Source organism: Oncorhynchus keta, chromosome 34 (genome assembly GCF_023373465.1).
Source record: "Oncorhynchus keta strain PuntledgeMale-10-30-2019 chromosome 34, Oket_V2, whole genome shotgun sequence".
Lineage (NCBI taxonomy): Eukaryota > Metazoa > Chordata > Actinopteri > Salmoniformes > Salmonidae > Oncorhynchus > Oncorhynchus keta.
Window position 1 is genome coordinate 112,971 of NC_068454.1, and position 10,548 is coordinate 123,518.

General features: G+C 48.3%; 1 protein-coding gene across 1 annotated transcript; it reads left to right on the top strand.

Annotated features, from left to right (window-relative positions):
* The first annotated feature begins 701 nt into the window (after positions 1-701).
* On the top strand, positions 702-4,714 carry cd28 (CD28 molecule). The gene is made up of 4 exons (XM_052492694.1): positions 702-1,208; positions 2,044-2,406; positions 2,982-3,118; positions 4,200-4,714. Exons 1-4 carry the CDS (start codon positions 1,151-1,153, stop codon positions 4,284-4,286), a joined length of 645 nt encoding a protein of 214 aa, XP_052348654.1. The 5' UTR covers positions 702-1,150; the 3' UTR covers positions 4,287-4,714.
* Positions 4,715-10,548: the final 5,834 nt, after the last annotated feature.

Consider the following 10,548-nt stretch of genomic DNA (forward strand, 5'->3'; position numbering starts at 1 on the left):
GGTCTCTCTTTATGTAGTGTTGTGGTGTCTCTCTTTATGGAGTGTTGTGTTGTCTCTCTTTATGTAGTGTTGTGTTGTCTTAGGTCTCTCTTTATGTAGTGTTGTGGTGTCTTAGGTCTCTCTTTATGTAGTGTTGTGGTGTCTCTCTTTATGGAGTGTTGTGTTGTCTCTCTTTATGTAGTGTTGTGTTGTCTTAGGTCTCTCTTTATGTAGTGTTGTGGTGTCTTAGGTCTCTCTTTATGTAGTGGTGTCTTAGGTCTCTCTTTATGTAGTGTTGTGGTGTCTTAGGTCTCTCTTTATGTAGTGTTGTGTTGTCTTAGGTCTCTCTTTATGTAGTGTTGTGGTGTCTTAGGTCTCTCTTTATGTAGTGTTGTGGTGTCTTAGGTCTCTCTTTATGTAGTGTTGTGGTGTCTTAGGTCTCTCTTTATGTAGTGTTGTGGTGTCTTAGGTCTCTCTTTATGTAGTGTTGTGGTGTCTCTCTTTATGTAGTGTTGTGTTGTCTCTCTTTATGTAGTGTTGTCTTAGGTCTCTCTTTATGTAGTGTTGTGTTGTCTTAGGTCTCTCTTTATGTAGTGTTGTGTTGTCTTAGGTCTCTCTTTATGTAGTGTTGCGGTGTCTTCGGTCTCTCTTTATGTAGTGTTGTGGTGTCTCCCTTGTCCTGATTTGTGTTTTGTCCTATATTTATCAATCCCAGACCCCCCCCACACCCGTCCCCACAGGAGGCCTTTTGGTAGGCCGTCTTTGTAAATAAGAATTTGTAATTAAATGACTTGCCTCGTTAAATAAAGGTTAAATTAAATATCTATCTAGTTCACTGCAGCACCAAATATGTTCCAATCAACGCTGAGGACGTCAAAAAGTGTCAATTCTCACTAATCAGCATTTTCATTATGACTCATTGTTGTACTTACGGCAGTTTTTTTTCTCTCTCTCTTTATATTCACTTTGCATATCTTCCGTTGTTATTGGAACCTATTTTAGCAGAATAGTGAACTGTATAGGCTACTCGACCGGGTGGTTTTGGGATTACTGGTACTGAGGGCTTTCTATGGCGTATGTATCAGAGCACCGTCTCAAACTCTTTCCAAAACACTTGGTTATATAAAAGACTGACAAGATTCTTTTTGGAGGAACATTTCTTCTCGTCGTCATGAGTCTCAGCCTGTTGACATTTCTCTGTCTCGGTCTTTGCCTCCCAGTGTGGAATGGTGAGTTCTTTTCAAATATGATACATTTCTTGAAGGACTAGATTTAGTCCATGCAGAGTTAGTTGTTAGTTGTAATTGTGTTGTTGGGACCTCAGGTGTTATGAGGTGGACCCCTGTTTCTGGATAATGTGGAGCTGTATAAGATACAAGCTCAGCAACAGCAGTGAGTGAATCTGACCTTTCCCCTCTCTCTCTCTCCTGATCCCTCTCTCTCTCTCTCCCTCTTTCTGCTGCTCTCTCTCTCTCTGATCCCTCTCTCTCTCTCTCTCTCTCCTGATCCCTCTCTCTCTCTCTCCCTCTTTCTGCTGCTCTCTCCCTCTCTCCTGATCCCTCTCTCTCTCTCTCTCCCTCTTTCTGCTGCTCTCTCCCTCTCTCCTGATCCCTCTCTCTCTCTCCCTCTTTCTGCTGCTCTCTCCCTCTCTCTCCCTCTTTCTGCTGCTCTCTCCCTCTCTCCTGATCCCTCTCTCTCTCTCTCCCTCTTTCTGCTGCTCTCTCTCTCTCTCCTGATCCCCCTCTCTCTCTCTCCCTCTTTCTGCTGCTCTCTCTCTCTCTCCTGATCCCCCTCTCTCTCTCTCTCTCCCTCTTTCTGCTGCTCTCTCTCTCTCCTGATCCCTCTCTCTCTCTCCCTCTTTCTGCTGCTCTCTCTCTCTCTCCTGATCCCTCTCTCTCTCTCCCTCTTTCTGCTGCTCTCTCCCTCTCTCCTGATCCCTCTCTCTCTCCCTCTTTCTGCTGCTCTCTCCCTCTCTCCTGATCCCTCTCTCTCTCTCCCTCTTTCTGCTGCTCTCTACCTCTCTCTGTCCACCTCTCTCCCACTCTCTCCCGCCTCTCTCCCCAGCGCTGAGGGTCACCCAGCCGTACCGTGTGGTCGGTTTTCGTGGTGAGGTCGAGCTGTTCTGCTCCTACCACCACGCAGGGAGACATGAACCGGAGGAGCTCAGGGTCACTCTGTACCGGGGGGTGTACAGGGAGGGGAAGCAGGAGGTGTGCACCTCCTCCTTCACCCACAACCAGACATCCTTCCAGGTGGAGGGAGTGGGGGAGGTGCGTTGTCGGGGCCAGTTAGGGCCAGGCAGGGTGAACCTGACTATTTCTGGTCTCCGGGGTAACGACACTGACCTGTACTACTGTGGCGTAGAGGTCATGTACCCTCCGCCATACCTCAGGAGGTTTGGAAATGGTAGTCTTCTCTTCATACCAGGTAAGTCTGTATACTAATGTATACTGAGATAATACATTCTTAGGCGTATAAAACTGTGTGACTGTGTATGAAGCTGTAACGTGGACTATGAAGTTGATGGGAGATTTGGGGGAAAATTCTAGTTACAGGTGTGTATTTTATGTTAGGGTTCAGTGAAAGAAACGGATTTGTTTAAATCTCTGAATTCCTTAATAACCTTATACTGCAGGGTAACACAGAGTGGTTCCTGGTTGTCTGAAACAAATCTACTTGGAAACAAGCGTATCCACCTCACACACATGGTTATAGGCTTAACAAAAAGAAGACACCTGTACCATGTCAGATACAGGGTTGAAATGTGTTACATTTGGAGTTTACATCCCAGTATTACACTTTATATACAACACAGAAGACTGAAATATAACTAAACCGTTTGACGTAGAAACACCAGATTTTCGGCAGAAAAAAAAACCCCAAACATGATTAATTATGATAAATATGAATAACGTTCCACCCATGAGGCCGCTTTTGGTCATTGACTGTTAGGAAAGAGCTACAGTCAATGAAACTGAGTCTATATGTGTGACCTTCTGTAGAGGAACCAGGCTGCTCGTTGCCAGAGGCCCAGAGAACGAGTGACGAGGGAGAACCGTCAGTCCGACTAGCTCTAGCAGGACTGGTCGCAGCCAACATACTGATGGTCATCTCTGTTGTCACCTTTCTCCTTTACCAGGTAAACCCTTACAAACAACCTCCGCTTTAACACGGATCCCTTGATACTGTACACGTCTGTTTTGTTCAAATTCACGACCCAACATTAACTTAATAACAAAATTTATTTTGGTTGAGAAACACTACTTACTGATATGTTCTTTTATAGTTTTCTCCACCGAGTACAGAGCCTTCAGAAACTATTCACACCCTTTGACTTTAGTCCTCATTTCTGTTGTTTACAGCCTGAATTTAAAATGGATTAAGTGTAAATGTTGTGTCACTGGCCTACCCACAACACCCCATAATGTCGAGGTGGAATTGTGTTTTTAGACATTTTTACGTAAAATGCTTTAAGCTGAAATGTATTGAGTCACTAAGTATTCAACTCCTGTTTTTTTATGGCTCAAGTCACATAATAAGTTGCATGGATTCACTCTGTGTGCAATAATAGTGTTTAACATCTCTGTGTGCAATAATAGTGTTTAACATCTCTGTGCCGCCACACATACAACTATCTGTAAGGTCTCTCAGTCGAGCAGTGAATTTCAAACACAAATTTAACCACAAAGACCGGGGAGGTTTTCCGTTATGGGTATGCTTGTAATCGTTAAGGACTGGGGAGGTTTTCCGTTATGGGTATGCTTGTAATCGTTAAGGACTGGGGAGGTTTTCCGTTATGGGTATGCTTGTAATCTTTAAGGACTGGGGAGGTTTTCCGTTATGGGTATGCTTGTAATCGTTAAGGACCTGGGAGGTTTTCCGTTATGGGTATGCTTGTAGTCGTTAAGGACTGGGGAGGTTTTCCGTTATGGGTATGCTTGTAATCGTTAAGGACTGGGGAGGTTTTCCGTTATGGGTATGCTTGTAATCGTTAAGGACTGGGGAGGTTTTCCGTTAAGGGTATGCATTGGGTAATGTTGAGGGTGTAATATAGTTCTGATGAATGTATTGGGTAATGTTGAGGGTGTAATATAGTTCTGATGAATGTATTGGGTAATGTTGAGGGTGTAATATAGTTCTGATCGACAACATTGTTAAAACAATACTTGAGACAACGTGTAATAGATATAATAATAAATGTTGATCTATTTACCGTCTAGGTTCTACAGAGGACAAGACGGTTTGGAGGAATGACATCGATGATTTCACAGAATGACGGAAGATTTGGTTACGGAAACTTCCAATGAAGAATTTTCATCAATTGTCTGCATCACCTCCAATCCCCCACATGTTACCAATACCACAGAACTACAGGATCTCTGTAACACAAACTGCTGTAGGTTTCCAATCCCCCACATCACTAACCACAGAACTACAGGATCTCTGTAACACAAACTGCTGTAGGTTTCCAATCCCCCATATGTTCACTAACCACAGAACTACAGGATCTCTGTAACACAAACTGCTGTAGGTTTCCAATCCCCCATATATGTTCACTAACCACAGAACTACAGGATCTCTGTAACACAAACTGCTGTAGGTTTCCAATCCCCCATATATGTTTTTTGCAAATATATACAAACATACATACGCACGCACGCACGCACGCACGCACGCACACACGCACACACACACACACACACACACACACACACACACACACACACACACAAAATATATACAACATGATCATTACACAGGTGCACCTTGTGCTGGGAACAATAAAAGGCCACTAAAATGTGCAGTTTTGTCACACAACACAATGCCACAGAAGTCTCAAGTTTTGACGGATGAGTGTAGGACTGTCCACCAGAGCTGTTGCCAGAGAATGTCATGTTAATTTCTCTACCATAAGCCGCCTCCAACATCGTTCTATAGAATTTGGCAGTACGTCCAACCGGCCTCACAACCGCAGACCACATGTAACTATGCCAGCACAAGACTTCCTGATTGGCGAGCCTGGCTCCCCAGTGGGTGGGCCTATGGGTGGGCCTATGGGTGGGTGGGCCTATGGGTGGGTGGGCCTATGGGTGGGTGGGCCCCCATCCCACCCTTCCCCAGAACACGTGTAAATATTGGACTATAAATTGTGCCTTCCTGTATTATACTGATGCAAAAATGTTTAATTCTACTGAGACATTTACTTTGTGTAGCCTGGTCCCAGATCTGTAGTCTCCTCCTATAGCCTGGTCCCAGATCTGTAGTCTCCTCCTATAGCCTGGTCCCAGATCTGTAGTCTCCTCCTATAGCCTGGTCCCAGACCTGTTGTCTCCTCATGTAGCCTGGTCCCAGATCTGTAGTCTCCTCCTATAGCCTGGTCCCAGATCTGTAGTCTCCTTCTATAGCCTGGTCCCAGATTTGTAGTCTCCTTCTATAGCCTGGTCCCAGATCTGTAGTCTCCTTCTATTGCCTGGTCCCAGATCTGTAGTCTCCTCCTATAGCCTGGTCCCAGATCTGTAGTCTCCTCCTATAGCCTGGTCCCAGATCTGTAGTCACCTCCTATAGCCTGGTCCCAGATCTGTTGTCTCCTCCTATAGCCTGGTCCCAGATCTGTAGTCTCCTCCTATAGCCTGGTCCCAGATCTGTTGTCTCCTTCTATAGCCTGGTCCCAGATCTGTAGTCTCCTCCGATAGCCTGGTCCCAGATCTGTAGTCTCCTCCTATAGCCTGGTCCCAGATCTGTAGTCTCCTTCTATAGCCTGGTCCCAGATCTGTTGTCTCCTTCTATAGCCTGGTCCCAGATCTGTTGTCTCCTCCTATAGCCTGGTCCCAGATCTGTTGTCTCCTTCTATAGCCTGGTCCCAGATCTGTTGTCTCCTTCTATAGCCTGGTCCCAGATCTGTTGTCTCCTTCTATAGCCTGGTCCCAGATCTGTAGTCTCCTCCTATAGCCTGGTCCCATATCTGTTGTCTCCTCCTATAGCCTGGTCCCAGATCTGTTGTCTCCTCCTATAGCCTGGTCCCAGATCTGTTCTCTCCTTCTATAGCCTGGTCCCAGATCTGTAGTCTCCTTCTATAGCCTGGTCCCAGATATGCTGTCTCCTCCTGTAGCTTGGTCCCAGATCTGTAGTCTCCTCCTATAGCCTGGTCCCAGATCTGTAGTCTCCTTCTATAGCCTGGTCCCAGATATGCTGTCTCCTCCTGTAGCTTGGTCCCAGATCTGTTGTCTCCTCCTGTAGCCAGAGTCTGAACGCTCTGAATTAACTGATAAGATCTAAACCTTTTTTTTTTTTTCACACTGATTATTAATAATGGTAGTTGAATGTGATTTATTTCATTAAATATGTTTGTTATTGCTGAATTATATTGTTTTGTACACGTATGTTTTGTTATTCTGTTGTTATTGTAATGTATACAGGGCTCTCTTGTTCTTATCTTGTATTAGTTCTTATTGCTGTTGATATGTCCAGAAGGAACCTGAATGTAAGCATTTAGTTGGCCATCCGTACACTGTACATATGACTGTTAAAACGTGAAAACTTAAAAAGCACCTTGGAATGATTTGAAGAAGAAACGTTAAGGCTGTTCTGGAGTGACCAGCGTTGAGTCCAGATCGGTATCACATCCATACCCTCCCACGAGATCTGAAAACAGCTGTTGCACCTTGAAAAGAGCAGTTTGCTGCCTAATTAGCAGTAGAAAGGTGCTCACGGATGGCTTCAAGAAGCATTTGTCTGCAGTTATCTTGACCATGTGCAACCAAGCACAAGCTCCGAGGTGCCAATCATTTTGTCCATGCCATTTTTCTTTAAGTTTACAATTTTAATTGAGAAAATAAGGTTTCAAAAAATAAGTGTTTTTTTCAATTTCAATTAATTTCTGTGAAGAAATAGGGAATAATTTAAGAAAGGTGCAAGGGTGCCAATATACATGGCTGCAACTGTATCTGCATTTCAACAATATTTAACTTTGAGAGTCTATTGACACACCTGTATAATTTAATTCTGCAAAAATCCCCATCAAAATGTGTCTGTTTTGGGCGTCCCTCGCAGTGGTTAAGGGCGCTGTACTGCAGCGCCAGCTGTGCCACCAGAGACTCTGGGTTCGCGCCCAGGCTCTGTCGTAACCGGCCGCGACCGGGAGGTCCGTGGGGCGACGCACAATTGTACTAGCGTCGTCCGGGTTTGGGAGGGTTTGGCCGGTAGGAATATCCTTGTCTCATCGCGCACCAGCGACTCCTGTGGGAGGACTCTCGTTCCTCCCACACAACATTTCCCCCAGGTGGACTCTCATTCCTCCCACACAACATTTCCCCCAGGTGGACTCTTGTCCTCCCACACAACATTTCCCCCAGGTGGACTCTCATTCCTCCCACACAACATTTCCCCCAGGTGGACTCTTGTCCTCCCACACAACATTTCCCCCAGGTGGACTCTTGTCCTCCCACACAACATTTCCCCCGGGTGGACTCTCGTTCCTCCCACACAACATTTCCCCCCAGGTGGACTCTTGTCCTCCCACACAACATTTCCCCCAGGACTCTTGTCCTCCCACACAACATTTCCCCCAGGTGGACTCTTGTCCTCCCACACAACATTTCCCCCAGGACTCTTGTACTCCCACACAACATTTCCCCCAGGTGGACTCTTGTCCTCCCACACAACATTTCCCCCAGGTGGACTCTCGTCCTCCCACACAACATTTCCCCAGGTGGACTCTCATTGCTCCCACACAACATTTCCCCCCAGCTGGACTCTTGTCCTCCCACACAACATTTCCCCCCAGGTGGACTCTTGTCCTCCCACACAACATTTCCCCCAGGTGGACTCTTGTCCTCCCACACAACATTTCCCCCAGGTGGACTCTTGTCCTCCCACACAACATTTCCCCCAGGACTCTCGTCCTCCCACACAACATTTCCCCCAGGACTCTTGTCCTCCCACACAACATTTCCCCCCAGGTAGACTCTTGTCCTCCCACACAACATTTCCCCCCAGGTGGACTCTTGTCCTCCCACACAACATTTCCCACCAGGTGGACTCTTGTCCTCCCACACAACATTTCCCCCCAGGTGGACTCTCGTTCCTCCCACACAACATTTCCCCCAGGACTCTTGTCCTCCCACACAACATTTCCCCCAGGTGGACTCTTGTCCTCCCACACAACATTTCCCCCCAGGTGGACTCTTGTCCTCCCACACAACATTTGCTCCCAGGTGGACTCTTGTCCTCCCACACAACATTTCCCCCAGGACTCTTGTCCTCCCACACAACATCTCCCCCAGGTGGACTCTTGTCCTCCCACACAACATTTCCCCCAGGTGGACTCTTGTCCTCCCACACAACATTTCCCCCCAGGTTGACTCTTGTCCTCCCACACAACATTTCCCCCTATGTGGACTCTTGTCCTCCCACACAACATTTCCCCCCAGGTGGACTCTCATCCTCCCACACAACATTTCCCCCCAGGTGGACTCTTGTCCTCCCACACAACATTTCCCCCAGGTGGACTCTTGTCCTCCCACACAACATTTCCCCCAGGTGGACTCTTGTCCTCCCACACAACATTTCCCCCCAGGTGGTCTCTTGTCCTCCCACACAACATTTCCCCCCAGGTGGACTCTTGTCCTCCCACACAACATTTCCTCCCAGGTGGACTCTTGTCCTCCCACACAACATTTCCCCCCAGGTGGACTCTTGTCCTCCCACACAACATTTCCTCCCAGGTGGACTCTTGTCCTCCCACACAACATTTCCCCCCAGGTGGACTCTTGTCCTCCCACACAACATTTCCCCCCAGGTGGACTATTGTCCTCCCTCACAACATTTCCCCCCAGGTTGACTCTTGTCCTCTCACACAACATTTCCCCCAGGTGGACTCTTGTCCTCCCACACAACATTTCCCCCCAGGTGGACTCTTGTCCTCCCACACAACATTTCCCCCAGGTGGTCTCTTGTCCTCCCACACTACATTTCCCCCAGGTGGACTCTTGTCCTCCCACACAACATTTCCCCCAGGACTCTTGTCCTCCCACACAACATTTCCTCCCAGGTGGACTCTCGTCCTCCCACACAACAATTTCCCCCAGGTGGACTCTTGTCCTACCACACAACATTTCCCCCCAGGTGGACTCTCGTCCTCCCACACAACATTTCCCCAGGTGGACTCTCATTGCTCCCACACAACATTTCCCCCCAGCTGGACTCTTGTCCTCCCACGCAACATTTCCCCCCAGATGGACTCTTGTCCTCCCACACAACATTTCCCCCCAGGTGGACTCTTGTCCTCCCACACAACATTTCCCCCAGGTGGACTCTTGTCCTCCCACACAACATTTCCCCCCAGGTGGACTCTTGTCCTCCCACACAACATTTCCCCCAGGACTCTTGTCCTCCCACACAACATTTCCCCCAGGACTCTTGTCCTCCCACACAACATTTCCCCCCAGGTAGACTCTTGTCCTCCCACACAACATTTCCCCCCAGGTGGACTCTTGTCCTCCCACACAACATTTCCCACCAGGTGGACTCTTGTCCTCCCACACAACATTTCCCCCCAGGTGGACTCTCGTTCCTCCCACACAACATTTCCGCCAGGACTCTTGTCCTCCCACACAACATTTCCCCCAGGTGGACTCTTGTCCTCCCACACAACATTTCCCCCCAGGTGGACTCTTGTCCTCCCACACAACATTTCCCCCAGGTGGACTCTCGTTCCTCCCACACAACATTTGCTCCCAGGTGGACTCTTGTCCTCCCACACAACATTTCCCCCAGGACTCTTGTCCTCCCACACAACATCTCCCCCCAGGTGGACTCTTGTCCTCCCACACAACATTTCTCCCCAGGTGGACTCTTGTCCTCCCACACAACATTTCCCCCTATGTGGACTCTTGTCCTCCCACACAACATTTCCCCCAGGTGGACTCTCTTTCCTCCCACACAACATTTCCCCCAGGTGGACTCTCGTTCCTCCCACACAACATTTCCCCCCAGGTGGACTCTTGTCCTCCCACACAACATTTCCCCCAGGTGGACTCTTGTCCTCCCACACAACATTTCCCCCAGGACTCTTGTCCTCCCACACAACATTTCCCCCCAGGTGGACTCTTGTCCTCCCACACAACATTTCCCCCCCAGGTGGTCTCTTGTCCTCCCACACAACATTTTCCCCCAGGTGGACTCTTGTCCTCCCACACAACATTTCCCCCCAGGTGGACTCTTGTCCTCCCACACAACATTTCCCCCCAGGTGGACTCTTTTCCTCCCACACAACATTTCCCTCAGGACTCTTGTCCTCCCACACAACATTTCCCCCCAGGTGGACTCTTGTCCTCCCACACAACATTTCCCCCCAGGTGGACTCTTGTCCTCCCACACAACATTTCCCCCCAGGTGGACTCTTGTCCTCCCACACAACATTTCCCCCCAGGTGGACTCTTGTCCTCCCACACAACATTTCCCCCAGGACTCTTGTCCTCCCACACAACATTTCCCCCCAGGTGGACTCTTGTCCTCCCACACAACATTTCCCCCAGGTAGACTCTTGTCCTCCTTTCCCCCAGGTGGACT

Excerpts from the sequence above, each read along its gene's own strand:
- cd28 (XM_052492694.1), top strand. The coding sequence starts at position 1,151 with ATGAGTCTCAGCCTGTTGACATTTCTCTGTCTCGGTCTTTGCCTCCCA. Across the intron at positions 1,209-2,043 it reads TTGCCTCCCAGTGTGGAATG|CGCTGAGGGTCACCCAGCCG; the intron begins GTGAGTTCTTTT and ends CTCTCTCCCCAG. Across the intron at positions 2,407-2,981 it reads TAGTCTTCTCTTCATACCAG|AGGAACCAGGCTGCTCGTTG; the intron begins GTAAGTCTGTAT and ends GACCTTCTGTAG.